Source organism: Denticeps clupeoides, unplaced genomic scaffold (genome assembly GCF_900700375.1).
Source record: "Denticeps clupeoides unplaced genomic scaffold, fDenClu1.1, whole genome shotgun sequence".
Lineage (NCBI taxonomy): Eukaryota > Metazoa > Chordata > Actinopteri > Clupeiformes > Denticipitidae > Denticeps > Denticeps clupeoides.
In genome coordinates, this window is record NW_021629752.1 from 102361 (window position 1) to 117894 (window position 15534).

Consider the following 15534-nt stretch of genomic DNA (forward strand, 5'->3'; position numbering starts at 1 on the left):
TGATAGTAATATCCTTTCCAGCTGGTTTAAGGATGAGCCACTTGTACCTCATCTGGGTACAGTTTACTGTAGCAGGTAAATATGGTGAAATCAGGAATATGCGAGACCAGAATCGATAAAAAAAAAAACACGCAACTTTTGGCTGGTGTGGGTCAAGTTGGGGTTGAAGGTTTTCGGATCAACCGTAATTCTGTGAAATGTCCTCAACCGAAAATGCATAAACGGCCTTTAAGGACACAGGACAACAAGGAGATTTTTTTAAAGAAGAGGTCCCTCTCTGAACCACAGGTGGCGCTATAGATCCACCCAGCGCTCCACTCTTACTGCCTGTTATCCTGCTCCACACGTTGCACAGAAACATAAATGCATACTGATATAAAAAGAAACATTCTTTTAAATGACCCTGCTGGTTTTTATTAAAACCCCAGAATGTGGTCTAATGATGACTTGTGTCATTTTACCTGACATGTTGTAATATGTAATAATGCGAAATGCTCACAAATAAAAATGATAAAATCAGATTCCACTTTATTGCTGTTGCACCAAATAAAGGTATTTTCATGCCACCAGAATTAGACTTCTGAAGTTCCTTAAACATGAAACATGCGCCAGCGGTGATTTAACCTGATTTAATATGCAGTTGAATAAGAAACATTTCATTTCAGAGATTCGGATATGAATATGACAGACAGGAAGTTGTTAAAAGTGATGCTCATAAGCAGTTTGGATCCTCTGTTTGCTCACCCGCCTCCCCCCTTCTGGCGACTTTAAAAGCATTCCTCCTGATTTAACACCCCTCCCCTGCTGGAAAGCGGATAGGAATTCAAATGGTTTCTTCTGAAGTCAGCAGCACATTTCAGAACAAATCAGAATATTTTAAAGAAGAAATCTGTGATGGTCCTTGTTTTGTGAGTTTCCTTGTGGAAATAAAACCATAATCACCTCATTTGTTTTCTCACGCAAACTCTGGATGTGGCACAAATACATATTACATTTACAGCTTCTCCACAGAGACTTACAACCAGTATTTACAGGGACAGTCCCCCCCTGGAGACACTCAGGGTTACGTGTCTTGCTCAGGGACACCGTGGTAGTAAGTGGGGATTGAACCTGGGTCTTCTGGTTCATAGTCAGTAGTTACAGGGACAGTCCCCCCCTGGAGACACTCAGGGTTACGTGTCTTGCTCAGGGACACCGTGGTAGTAAGTGGGGATTGAACCTGGGTCTTCTGGTTCATAGTCAGTAGTTACAGGGACAGTCCCCCCCTGGAGACACTCAGGGTTAAGTGTCCTGCTCAGGGACACGATGGTACTAAGTGGGGTTTGAACCCGGGTCTTCTGGTTCATAGGCGAGTGTGTTACCCGCTAGGCCACTACCACCCTATAGTTATGCCACGTTTCATGCAGACAACCATAACCTGAAATATTACCATTCATGCCTGCACTTCTTACCAATGCTCTGCCCTCCAATAAACCGAGGACATCAGGCCCACCGTCCCAACCAGAAAACATGGCGTCTAGTCCACCCTGTGCTTCCCACTGCAACCGTGCTGGAGGATTGCTGGTGGTCCAGTGAGGATGGCAGAGGAGAGGTCAAAGGGCAACTTCCCAGAAACGATGCACGGCTCCATCCCGATGTCTGCAGTGATGCTGACGTTTCTTCTTCTTCTCATGTCCATGTAGGAACGGCCGTATTTTCCCAGCTCCGCGCGGCGGGCGGCCTGATAATCGCCTGTGATGTGCTCGTGTGTGTTTACACGCTTTATCAGCGGCCGCCGGACGTCCTCTCCTTCTCCTTTCCAGGCGAGAAACAAAAATATTTGCTTCTCGGCAGGCTGGGAGCCATCTCCAATCTCCTCGATTCGAGGCATTCCTCAGATCCACCAGTGGGCCGCCACTGGTCTCCAAGCAACAACGGCCTAAAGCGACTGGAACTGCCACGTTCCGTCATTCGGTTCTCCAGTGGCCGCTCAACGTTCTAACCACAGAGAACCTCTTCAGTGAAATCGTGCAGAAAACGTCTTACGTTCAGGATCTAAGCAGAACATGGCCAAAATGTTAAATTTAATTGTATATAATGTGTTTGAGGAGCAGAGTTGTTACTCGCTCGTGACAAGACAGTAGCCTTAACTCAGCAGGATCTGTGGTGTTCTGGCAGGTAAGGAAGCGGCCCCGTAATCAGAAGGTTGCCAGTTGGAATCCGGAGCCGCCAAGGTGCCACTGAGGTCCCCTTGATGAAGGTACCGTCCCCACACGCTGCTCCCCGGGCGCCTTTATTGGATCGGATGGCACTGACCCCGCACGTAAAGTCACGGCCCCAGAAAATTTAGTTCGGTGCCACATGATGCCACAGCATTTGCCAGAAGATCTTCTCCAGAGTCAATGTTTTCAAATAGATTTCCTAACAAAGAAATATGGGGAATAATAGTGAAGGTTGGAGAACCACTGGCTCAATGGTTTTTATTTTAATGACCGTTATCTTCAGCCTGGAATTGGACGTTCTGTGGACTCCTGGTCCCCTAGGACCCCCATACAGAGCCTTGGGTTTTTTTTTGATTTGGGAAGTGGGATGATCTCAGTGCCCCTGACTGTCAGCCGGGGATCTAGAACTTTCCCTGCCTCCTTCCGGGGATACAGGAGACTGGAGTGAACTCTGTTCTTCGTTCTTCCATGAGGGACATCTCTGGAGGTCGACCTGTAGACAGAGCCGGGTCCATGAGACGACGGCAGAATAGCAGTTGAGGCGATGGCTGTCAAGTCCATGACTCTCCAGAAGAATGATGGGGCCGAGGTGAGAATGTGGACCCTTGTGGTGAGGATTTTTGATCCCTGGGTCCCTCGTCCCTCACCTTCTGCCGTTGAGTCCATTCCACATCCACGCTTGCCCTGGTCTAGACTAGCAGAAGGATTCTCGGGGCCTACAGCATGAAGAACGGCGCATTGCTCTGCCTTGTTTACTGCTTGTCCAGTGTAGCCCTGGTCATCTTCACTGAGATGGTTCTTCTCTGTTTGGTTTGCGCAGTCCTCTTGATCTTCTTCCCCCCTATTTGGTTTGTCCGTGCTCTCGTCCTGCTCTCGTTGTGCATTTTTGTCTGCTGTGTTGTTCTTGGCACCCTCCGAGTCCTCCAGCGTTTGGCTCCATGTGAAGACCCGTGGTGTTGGGGTCTCTGGGCCGTACTCCCGTGGTCTGTTCTCCGTCTGATCTTGCTGCGCCTGGTCTGCAGCAACGTCTGCGTCGCTCTGCGTTTCTGATCTCCTCCCCAGACACCTGTTGTGTGGAGAGTTCTGGTTACTGCTGGAGCTTGTAGCGAGCCGGCACCTTCACCCACGCTGTAACCAACCCGTACGTGTAGAACGTCTGGAACGTCTCACCTGCGTTTGGGCTCCAGCGACGAGGGCCGAATATCGCTGAGACACAGTATCTGCAGGCTTACCTTGCATTCCAGTGCAGCTGGAGCAGAGGTTCCGCTGCCACTCAACTAAATCTAACATGCGTGTCCTGTCAATCAAACTTATCTTTTAACATACAGGCAGCATGAATAAAGCAGATCGGTTATCTGACAACCGTGCTTTAATGTGCCTTGCTAGGCGAGATCAGGCTGTGCTGTTGCCAGATTGGGTGATTCATATTCAGAATTTTGTGCACATTTTTTTTTTTGCTGAAAAAAATCCTGTATCTGGCAACAGTGGGAGGCTCTATAGTCTCTATACTACTGGCCAGTATCAGGCTGACCTACAAGCCCAACCTACAAGTGAAACCTTCTCCCCCTGACCGATGCTAATGATCTGCCTGGACTGGGATGGGAACCACCTGGAGGCCATTCGATCGGCCCTCAAATCCCTCAGAGACAGAGGGATCATATTCCTGGGGAGTTATGAAATTTTGCCCTCAGTCTCAGCAGCTGCCCTTTTCGCTCAGTAACAGGGCTGTGAGATCAGCTCGGTTTGGGCGCGGCCGAGTGCCGTGCACGAGTCATGGTACAAGGCCAATAGAACATTCTACAAAACATCTTAAATTCGTACTATCAACATTTAAAGATACTTCAAATTTAAAATGCAGTCACCACAACCAGCCCTGGGTCTCCAGGGCTCCACACCCGCCAACCAACGAACCTGGTGCCATCATTTGTTGGCGTCGGACACCCGACTGCATTGTTAAAGATCACCGCGCTGGCAAAAACACGTTCCCCTGCCCTGCCATGCATCCCTACCCCACAAAATACAGAGAAGCTCCACCTTCGTAGCATAAGAAAAACGGTGAAGGTCATACCGGTCTTCAGCGAGGTCACGGATGGACCTCCCCTGTGCTGCCTCCCGCTCCTTCTCCGCCGCATCGGACGACGAGGGCAGGTACAGGTGGAGGGCGGAAAGGGACACGGATTTCCCCAGACCATCTCTGGAGCTCCTGACCACTGCGCACCTGGGAGTTTCTCCACGGAAAACATGAACAAGGTATGGTTGGTCTGAGGAGCAGCACGTTCCCTCGGCGGTGGGACCTAATGCATCACTGGAACGATGGCCTGTTTCGATTGGCAGGGGTCAGTTGGTGTGCAAGTGTGCCGCAGCTTCTCATTTTGGACCAGTGATCAAAGGGCCTTTTGAAGCTGCCAGCCCGGTAAACAGTGTGGTCAGGCCCACTTTGAGGCCGGAATGGCACGTCACCTCCAGATGCAGCACCAGCACACTGACTACCAAGCCTCAAATTCCACGAGGGCCTATCTCCTGGTTTTCCCAGGTCACTGTACTCAGGTCACATTTTATTGGTTTACTATAAAACTCCCAGATGCCTCGTGTCACGTAAATTCATTCGTTTATAGAGCACGTTTAGTTGACCAAAGTGCTGTACAGGCAACAACACACGCAGAGTAATAAAGCATAAAAGCAAATCAAATAAACGGACAATGTATTCTGACCACATCATAACTCTGGATAGACTTTCTATCTAGGTCCCATACGCAACAAAAATCTATATTTTTCAGTATATTATGTGACAATATACTTTGTGTGTATTCATATACTGTGAATTGTACATATTAATATACGTTGATATATTCTATAATAATATAATTTATGTGTAAGCAATGTATAAATATATAAAACATGATATATGACAATAAATGAAAATACTGCAATTATTGCCGTTTTCATATATTGAATAAACACATTGTTATACTGTTTCATATATTATTAAATATATACTGAAAAATGTCCTGCATTAAATGAGATTATACGTTGAAAAAGGCGTTGCAAATGGCTTGATGGGGACGTTTATTACATCAAGGTTAGATTACTGCAGCACATTACTGTCTGGATGTTCTAGTAGGTGCATGAGGAAACTCCAGCTAGTACAGAATACGGCAGCCAGAGTTCTAACTAGAACTAGAAAATTCTTACAAACATTAAAATCCTACTTTTGACCTATAAAGCTCTAAATGGTCTCGCCCCGCAGTACCTGAGTGAACTTTTAGTTCTTTACGACCCGCCACGCCCCCTTCGATCAGTGGGTGCGGGGTCACTACTGGTACCCAAAGTACAGAAGGTCACAGCTGGGAGCAGATCCTTCTCCTATAGAGCTCCGCAGTTGTGGAACGGCTTGCCTGTCAGTGTCCGGGATTCAGACACAGTCTCGGTCTTTAAATCTAAACTGAAAACACATCTGTTTAAGTCCATTTTATCACACAGTCCCCCTGTTAAGCACAGACAGTCTTTAACCTAGTTAGGCTGTCCTAACTAGGTGTGTGGGGTGGCCTAGCGGTTAAGGAAGCGGCCCCGTAGGTGCCACTGAGCAAAGCACCGTCCCCACACGCTGCTCCCCGGGCGCCTGTCATGGTGCCCACTGCTCACCAAGGGTGATGGTTAAAAGCCGAGGACACATTTGACGAGACAACCCGACATGAATTGTACCAAAGGGTCCACCATGACACTGGACTAAAACCTACTCTGTCCACTGTCCTGGACCTCCAAACATGGACAGATGCTCTATACTACACTTTGCACTTCTCCACCTCTACAACTGTAGGACTTTTTCTCTTCTTGGACAAACCATCATCAGCCCTGCACAGACACCACTTGCAGGCTCACTCTACCCTGGAAGGATGTCCCTCTCTCTATCACTCCTTCCCAACGTTTCTTCCTTTCTTTATTTTTCCTTGTGTGCAGAAGGGTCAAGTGTTGGGGTGTCAACTGTAGGGTCCCTCAAGCCCATTGAGACGTACTGTATGTGATTATGGGCTTGATGTTGTTCTGCAGCGGCAGTTTAGAAGAACAGGAATATGCATTGTTATGGGGACCCTGAAAAACATTTGAACGTTTACTACCAGGTTATTGCAGCCTCTTGAACTTAATCTGCAGTGGAGAATGAGGGTACAGAAAAAGCAGGTGGTAGAAAATGGCCATAAGTCACCAGGAGAGCTGAATCAGGGTTTTTGGTGATTGCCAGAAAAGCAGCATGAGAAGATGGAGGAGGCGAGTAATTAACACTACCTGGTAGGTCCTGGCCTGGTCTCTGGAGGCCGGTGTCTGCAGGTGCAGTACTTGGCCTCCGAGGTCCTTTCTGAAGGAGCCCTCCCCTACTGCCAGAACAGGACGGGGGTCTCCTTCTGTCTCGTCCTCTCCACGGTCCACTCATCACTTCCCTGCCATCGTCCTTCATCTCCTGCTCCCCCAGGGGGGACAACGTCCTCCCCCTCTCCTCGCCACAGCTCAGGCTGCTGTGTGATGTCTCCGGAATTCTTGGAGACCACGTTCGACTGCTGCATGACCTCTGCACGAGGGTGCACTGGATCCCCAGCACTGTGGAGACATGAACAAATTCAAATGTCCTCGATCTTATTTAATGTGTCACCAGATCGTCCAGTAGATGGTTAGGAACCGTACCTATGAGAGGACATAACCCACTGGCTGGCTGACACACATCCAGTGAAGGTCTGAGGGATGCCCTCTGAAGCCCTGCTCTGCCATTGGCCAGCTCAGGGACATTCTTCTGCCGAGGCCTGTCCAGCGAGGCTCGAATGCCAGTGTGTGGCATGGGCTGAGACTTTGGGAGACGACAATTCACACATGAAGACACGCTGCTCTGGAAACGTTTGTTCGGTGCTACGTGGTGGGTTCATGAACACATGGGCTGATGGTCCAGCGCGGCGCCATTAATTTCCCATCACGGCAAGGCGCCCCGTGTTTATTTTCACATGGTTTATTACAGGCCATCGCATGACTGAAGGCACTTTCTGTCACGGCCAATGTAGTTCCAACGCAAGCAAAGGAACGAGATCTTCTCCAGGTTGCACGCCGCAATTACGCCATCTTTAATATCCGCACCGTGTGTGTGCGCGTGTAAATAAACAGTGTGCAACATGCAATGCTGCATCAGATCTTCGGACCCACAATCCCCTGTTCACCCAGTAGTTAGAAGAGTCACATGATACGTGCTGCATGCCTGTGGGTTGGTTTGAAGTCAAAAGAAATGTAAAGATTTGGCTACTAATTAGCGGCTGGTGGGCCCTGGTCACCTTCATGGTGATGAAGGGTGGTCGGACCATGATGGAGGTCTTCAGGCATTATAATGCCTGGCCAGGGGGGATATTTTCCTGTCGGCAATTGGCATCATTTCTAGATAATTTCGGTCTGAAACAGCCACACACGGAGCTGTCACTCATGCCTACAGGCTCCACCCCTTTTTGAACGTTGCTTAATGTTCTTCACGCACCAACAGAAAGATCCAGATAACAGACTCTCGCCACGCCGACTGTAGAACTTCAGAACGCATCAAGCAGAGAGTGAGAGGAACCCAGATTGCACTCTTACCTGCTGAAGAGCTTTCAGCAACGTTACGGGACGTCCTGACATGTTCTCCTGCCCTTCCGTCTGTTGACGCTTCACCCTTCTAAGCTGTTGCCTGGGAGACAGGGATCCGGGTTCAGGGTTCCTTTCTCGGCTGGCCGTCGCCGTAGCAGTAAAATAACAAGACGCCTCGGGCGCAGAATCTGCTCATGTCGGTGTCAAATAGCAGAGTTTGTATGGGTTGAAAGCCGGTACCCACAATGCATTGCGTTGTGGCGCTCTGGCATGTTTACTAAGAGACTAGGCCTCGTGCGGGCAGCTCTCGAGCCCTGCCAGACGTTCCAGACGTCCAGATGCTGCGCTCGGGGACCGTCTGCGTGCCGGACAGGGGCTGATGGGGACCAGCTGTCTCCACGTCTGCCAGGCTGGTCCAGCCTGTCCTGTCTCCCCCGTCTCATTCCGTTTTTTCCACCTCTGTGTGAAGGACACAGTTCGACCTGATGAGTTGAATACGGTCACCGATCCCCCTGGGTCTCCGTCCATCCGTCCGTCTGTGTGTGTGTTGTTCACTGCTGAGGACAATGTCCAGTCTCCTTGGTATGAACGTAAGACTTGCATTTTTCTCTGGGAACTGAGTGGAAGTAAATCTGAACAAGCAGCAGGTTAAATCCAGGAAGTGTCGTCAGGAGTAAAAAGTTCGAGTTGAAAGGCCTACACACCATACATCATCATTATTACATCAAAGAGTTATTATATCCGCCATATATCTAGACATGACAAGCATGCTGTTCTGTTCTGGAGGTCTCATGAGTGACGTGTGGAGATGCAACAAAGCCCAGGAGCAAAGGAACCACCCGGGAGGATCCCATCTCATCTTATCTCATATCTCGGCTTCTTCTGTTCCACCTTGCGTGGATCTCATGTGGACCAGGATCTTGGGAGGTACATAAAACAATATTTGTTTCATGTAACATAATTCCAGTTCGGGGCTCCGCGGTCACGGTCCTGGAGAAACCCGTGACAGAACGTTTTCATTCCAACCTTCTGCGCTTTCAACCTGCCACAAACAGAAAGCGGAAAAATTGCGAAAATTATTCCCTCTTATTTATGTGCCGACTAGGGATGAACAACGTGGAAAAATGTATATAAGATACTTCACTAGGACCCCCAACTATGAAAACAATCTTTTTATTCAGTCTGTTCTAGTTTCTATACAGAAGTCAGACGAGAAGAAGGTTACAAGTTCATCTAAATCTTCTCTAAAGAGGAAGGTCTTGAGCTGCCGTGTGAAGGTGCTCAGTGACTGAGCTGGAGGTTCATTCCACCACCGAGGGGCCAAGACGGAGTGTGATATGTACGATGTGTGATATGGACTATAATTCAGGCTCATCACTGTGAAGGTTCAGATATGAAGAAAAAAAAATCTTCTGCTCCCTTCAAAACTTCAGTCATTTCCGTCAGACAGCAACAGTCAGAATGTCTGGTACGGACGGCGGGGAAAATGGGAATCATCTGCTTTTATTCCGGCTCCCTGTCTTTTTACAAGTGAAATTGGGAGCAGGTCTGACAACATCTGGCCTGAGGAGGAGGAGGAGGAGGAGGAGGCCAGTAAATCCTGTGTGAGGCCGAGCTTTCATCATCCCCGGTGCTCCTCACCATGTGTGCAGCACTCTTGTGTTCTCTGAAACACGGCACAGAACGTTCCTCTCACGTCTCCCACATGCACTAATCCTGAAGTGCATTTAACCGCCACCCTTGGTGAGCAGGTTGCGGGGACGGGACCTTCATCAAGGGGACCTCAGTGGCAGCCTGGCTGACCGGGATTCGAACCGGCACCCTAATGAAATGTCCAGGGTGCAGCATGAATATGCAAAAAGCACATTAGATAAGACTGATATAGCAGAAACACAGATTTCCAACTTATAAAGTGAAAGGTTATATTATAATACAGGCAATATGAAGGCCATCATCTGAAGAGATCTTGTCTTCTCCCACTAGAGATTAATCGCAGAGCACAACACCCAGGGTCAGTCTCCAGTTGTCCCGACTTTCAATGAAGCCGGCGCTTGTTCTGGCGCCGGGTCTGCATGTTGTTATCTCCAAAAGAACACTTCCATTTACGAGCACAACTAGAGCGCTTCTCGGTGCACACCGACGCGTGACCGTCCCTGACGTGACCGGTGTTTCACCGGCGTCCTCGGGACGGTGGGCGCGGACAGGAGACAGTGACCCCCACATCTGCGACCCATTCACCACAACTGCAGCTAAACTGACCGTATCCCATCCAGCGACGAGTAGGAACCCCCACACCCCCCGACATGGTTGCATTTCACTGCATGTTGTGCTGCGATAATTACACTGCAAAAAAAATTTTTACTTTTTCATAATTCCAAACCTATTTCTTTCGTTTATTTCTTTCCATGGCAAATTAACTTCCTAAATGCCAGGTCTAAACCTGAACTCTGGGACTGCATTTTTACGGCAGCTATCGGCACGGCCTCACACCTCCGAGGACCTTGTGTGGGCGGAGTTTACTTACTCTCCCTGTGCGGGTTACCTCCAGGTTCTCCGGTTTTCTTCCACTGTCCGAAGGTACGTACACTCGGAGAACTCTCATTTGTCTTGAGTGGTGTGTGCGTCCTGACAGGCTGAGGTGCCACCGAGGTCCCCTTGATGGAGGCACCGCCCCCACACGCTGCTCCACGGGCGCCTGTCATGGTGCCCACTGTCACCAAGGGTGATGGTTAAATACAGAGGACATGTGTCACCGTGTCACCGGGTGCTGTGCTGCACTTCACTTTCACACAAGGAGCCATGTGTCCAAAATGAGCTTGACTTCGGAGAAATGGCGGCAGACAACGTGCATTTAATTACTCAGGCTGATGGGTGGATCAGAGCATTTCACAAAGCGGGACTTTCGCCGAAGCGAAGTCCTGCATCTCGGACATCCTACCCCGTTCCTCACTTGAGCTTCATGCCAGATCTTTTTATCCACGTTCTTGGCCTGACACCGGTGCACTGAATAAACTGGGGGACTGTACAATATATCTTTATTATAATTTTTTTTTGCCTGCTATGTTTTGTTGTAGCGCGACTGGACCTGGAAATTATTCATGCCGTTTCACTAATAATAATTTCATCATTTACCAAACAGAACTGAAGTTAAACATGTGATTCATTAACAGGGTCCCTGGAAATGAAGTACAGAACCGTGCAGAGTTAACACCATCATCCACTTTGTGGTTCCTGACAGGTGAGTCCAGGTCATTGAACTAAGAAGTAATCACTTTCCAGAGCTGGACGATCGTTCTCGTCACTGTTCCTCAGACAAGAGCACCATGGAGCACCAGAAGGCTTTGCAGACATTATTTGTTCAGTTTAAATAATAGGCCGCCCTCTTGGAGGGAGTGGATGTCTCCAAATCAGAGGGGCCACTAACAGAAGATCACATCCTGGTGAGCTCATTTATAGGGATGAAACGATGCACCATGAATAATGCAGCAAAGCATGAATAAAACATGAATTTTGGTTAAAGGGAGACAAGTTATACTTCGCACATTTTGCATAAATAAAGTTACATTTGACTGCATCTTGTTCTGTTCCACAACCATAAAACGAATGACATGGAATCGCAAGTGGATGGTGTGATGATTGAGAAGAGAGGTTTGTCCCTGTACTTAAGTCTTCCAACAGAATGTCCCCTGCATGTGATAAAAAAAGTCTGGTGAATATCAAATGAATATAATGGCAGATAAATGTCATCAGCAATATGATTTAATGAAGTATGAAGTCAGAGTGACGTGATATTCAGGGTGGGCCATTTATATGGATACACCATAATAAAATGGGAATGGTTGGTGACATTGAACACATTTTATAAGTGGTCAGAAACTTGTAGATAACTCATGAAAGAATAAAGTTATGTTAAAACCAATTGTGAAATTACCAATAAATTTGATGTGTCACATGACCCTCTTCCTATTGAAAAAACAAAAGTTGGATCCAAGATGGCCGACTTCAAAATGGCCCCTATGGTCACCACCCATCTTGAAAAGTTTGCCCGCTCACATATACTAATGTGCCACAAACAGGACGTTATTATCACCAACCATTCCCATTTTATTAAGGTGGATCCATATGAATGGCCACCCTGTACATCGGCGCGCATCTGGCGTTCTCCTGCAGAGTTCAGGCGCACGTGATGTCTTCACATTTCCCCACCGTCGCCAGTTTGCCGGCCATCGGCACGTGCCGTGAATCACGCCGGTAAAGCAGGAAACCGCTTGGAACAGGACCTTCACACCATTCAGAACAATTCAAATGAACGTCTTACTTCTTCTGGCCTACCGAAGATTTGATTGTTTTCCGTTGTCTGTTGCTGTGAACTGAATCATAAATACTTATTCTTTTTATATTCCATTTATTTACAATCGTGGAATTTTATTTATTTTATTTTTTTTACAAAAACTTACACATGCAAAATGGAGATTCCTTCTATCAAAAAGCAGCCAACATATATCATGATTATAATAATAATCATTCTGCGTTTGTTCTTTCTGGCTTCTATGCAAGTGAATACACGAACCCATCTTTCCTTGTCCACGTCTCCAACGTCATAAAAGTTTTTCCCCCCAAAGGTTCATCTTCTTCCACCAATCCAGCCTGAGGTTCCATCTTACTGGCCTACGAAGTGGATGTTGTAGGTGACCTGGTGGCCGTTGTCCCAGGCGTACAGCACCTTCTCCTTGGGGTTGTAGTCGATCTGTGTGGTGAAGGCGTGCTGGTTGGTGAAGGGCAGCCGGGGCGCGGCCTCGGTGTTGGTGTGCGTGTCGTAGGCGTAGGCCACCTCACCCTCCTTCTGGTTGTACACGTCGATCGCGTACAGGACGCCGCAGATGATGAAGCAGTTGCCATACGAGTTGCGCCTCAGCCCCGTCCTCCACGTGGTCTCCTTCCTGGTGGAGAGGTCCGCAGGGTCCAGCTTGCTTATGACGATGACCTCGTGCTGGGAGTAATCGTCGTCCAGACACGGGTAGATCACCCAAAGGCCACTCTCGTCCACGGCAAAGTCGATGTCGGAGTGTCCCCGCCATTTCCAGGGTGTGGTGTCCTCGTAGACCACATCATGGAGCAGAGTCCAGGCCGCCACGTAGCGCATTTTCAGGTCGTACTTGATGATGTTCTTGGTGAAGGCGCGATTGTAGTAGAAGGCTCCGTTGTAAACAACATGTCCTGTCCCGATCCAGTTGTAGGGCAGCTTAAAGAGGTTGGTCCACCGGCCTGGACACAACGAAACGTACAAGTTAGCATGTGACCTAATGAGGGACGATTAGAATGTCTACATTGATCAAATGATGGACATGTTACGACCTGGTCCACTAATCCCCATCCACCAGACCACAATGAGGTCCCCTTGATCTCGTTACCGTCCCCACACGCTGCTCCCTGGGCGCCTGTTATGGTGCCCACTGTCACCAAGGGTGATGTTAAATACAGAGGACACGTGTCACCGTGTCACCGTGTGCTGCGCCACAGTGTCTCACAATGACAATCACGTCACCTTCACTTTGAAGACCATGTTCTTCTCTTTTATCTTAAATCTGCTTGTTGAGTGAAGGTACGTCACACCTGAGATTGAAAAAGTGTGATATTTGCTCATGAGTTCTAAATGTTTTCAAAAGGTTCTTTCAAAAGAATCCACAGTTGACACCATCAGCATTCTGTTTGATGTCAGATGATTGACGTTATGTCCCCGCGTGTTACAGAGGAGAAGCTCTGTGATGTGAAACTCACATCTGTTAACACGCACGCTGGTGGCCCGCCAAAACAAATGAAAAGGGCATCCGCTAATTCTTCACGTCTTCTCCTCGTGCCTTTAGTTGCTAAAATAAACCTCGCCAGTCCAGAGCCACGCCGCTGGCCTCAGAGTTCGTTTGTTTGGCCCCTTCGGGTTACCACATTAATTCAGAACGCGCCTGGCAGCCAATCGGGATGGAGATTTCATCCCCCGACCATCTGATCGGAAGAACAGCCCATTAAAGCAAAGTAAACAAAGGCTGGAGGAAATTCTCCAGAGGTCCACCACGCCCACCTTGCTTGAAGGCCTCCAGGCTGCGGAACTCCACCAGGTTGTTGCCGTAGTAGTAGTTTGTGACGTAGATCTTGGAGTCCTTGGCGACCGGGTCCTTCATCCACGCGCCCTCGTTCCTCCCGTAACTGTGATGCCGCACGGGAATCTCCACCGAAGCTATGGTGCCCTCACACTCCACGGCTTTCACTGGGGCAAAAGAGGGCGTTTCATCCAGCGTCCACAAGCAATTGGACATTACGTGTAGCCTCTCAAGTGACCGTACCTGTTTTGTTAGGAGGACTTTGGAGACCAGGTTTGATTGTGGACACCGGCTCAGGAGCTTCACCTGGCCTGGCTGTGGAGTTGATGCGGGACGCCTGTGTGGTCGTACTTCTGGACGTCGTGGTGACGGTAGTGGTTCTGGCTGCTGCTGGCAGGGCTGTTGTGACCCTGAGGGTCTCCAGGATGACTTCAGAAGCCTCTTTGTCCTCTATGCTGTGGATCGTGTGAGTTTTGGCGCCGCTCTCTAAGACAAGGCAGAGAAAGAGGGAGAAACGCGGATGGAAACGAAGAAAGGGAGGGAGAGAGAGAAGATCCCAGGAGGAGGAAGATTAGACACACGGCAGTCCAGGCCTTTGGAGCATCAGCCACTTGCAGATCCCTTCTCTGCACATCAAAGGGATCCTCGTAACGAATGCGGCCGGGGGCCACGCCCTCTTCCGCCTGCTCTCCTCGCCTCTCACTTTCCCTTCAGCTGGAGATGCCTTCATCTCCATGTTCAAAAACGCTTCTTCTGCTATTCACATCTCTACAGTCGTACAGCTACATGGGGTCTAAAAGAGCGGTTCCTACCTCGGTCCCCTTTCCCAGCCTCTGTGCTCTCTGCCGGGTTGGACTTGTAGTAGGTAATGCTCCTGACCACACCTGGCTGGTGGCCCAAGGCCTTGGTTTTTGCCGTAGGGTCCGGCTTGATCGGCCTTCCAGGCTTCACCGACTCCTTTTTGGCCTTGACGGGCTTCTCCTTGGGCGTTTTTTGGTGGTGGTCTGGCGGCCGGGGCTTCTTGTTCGGGGTTTTTGCCGCATCCTTAACCTTCTTGCTTTCAGTTTCCTGAAATCATCAGTGATGTGGAGTTCACGTCTGGACAGGTTCTAGTTTCACCTACTTGTGAGTGACTTCCCAGGTCTTTTTCTTGGACGTTACTGCAGTAATTAATATGTTCTGATAGTAAAGGTTCCTCACCAGGGGTCTGTGTGTATTTGTGGGTGTTACCTGAGCTTTGGTCTCGGACGCCGAATCTTTCTGCAGCAGCTGAAGGGCCAAGCTGGATATCTCCTTTTTGATGCTGACCATGATGTCAGAGTAGTTCTCGTAGCGTTTCAGCTGATTGGTTAAACTCATCACGCTTTCCCGCATGAAGTCATTTTCCCTGGTGAGGTTGGTCTTGATGCTCTGCGGAGTTGGTTTGGTAGAATGAAGGTATTTAACAGCATAAAGAAGAGAAATCTGTAAATAAACGGGCCAGCATCTGTCTCATCTTATACCTCCTCAAGTGTGTTCATCTGGGCCACGACCTTGTTCATGTAGGCATGGACCTTCATCAGATCCATACTGTACAATGTGCCCTCCAGGAGGGTCCACCATGGATTGGAGCTGTTTGTGGACGAACACACACTCACTCATTATCC

The 15534-nt window shown here is 48.8% G+C and overlaps 1 protein-coding gene and 1 pseudogene across 1 annotated transcript; both read right to left on the bottom strand.

Annotated features, from left to right (window-relative positions):
* Nucleotides 1–1283: 1283 nt before the first annotated feature.
* LOC114773289 (uncharacterized) lies at nt 1284–7918 on the bottom strand. The gene is made up of 5 exons (XM_028965814.1): nt 7803–7918; nt 6876–7035; nt 6483–6791; nt 4270–4429; nt 1284–3267 (listed from the first exon to the last, which is right to left on the bottom strand). Exons 1-5 carry the CDS (start codon nt 7842–7844, stop codon nt 2481–2483), a joined length of 1458 nt encoding a protein of 485 aa, XP_028821647.1. The 5' UTR covers nt 7845–7918; the 3' UTR covers nt 1284–2480.
* Nucleotides 7919–12275: 4357 nt separating this feature from the next.
* Nucleotides 12276–15517, bottom strand: LOC114773288 (olfactomedin-like protein 2A; annotated as a pseudogene).
* Nucleotides 15518–15534: the final 17 nt, after the last annotated feature.

What these genes read in the sequence shown, in the direction of transcription:
- LOC114773289 (XM_028965814.1), bottom strand. Translation starts at nt 7,844, where the DNA reads ATGTCAGGACGTCCCGTAACGTTGCTGAAAGCTCTTCAGCAG. An exon ending in TGGGTTATGTCCTCTCATAG is followed by an intron (nt 6,792 to 6,875) that starts GTACGGTTCCTA and finishes ATGTCTCCACAG; the next exon opens with TGCTGGGGATCCAGTGCACC. An exon ending in ACCAGGCCAGGACCTACCAG is followed by an intron (nt 4,430 to 6,482) that starts GTAGTGTTAATT and finishes TTTTCCGTGGAG; the next exon opens with AAACTCCCAGGTGCGCAGTG.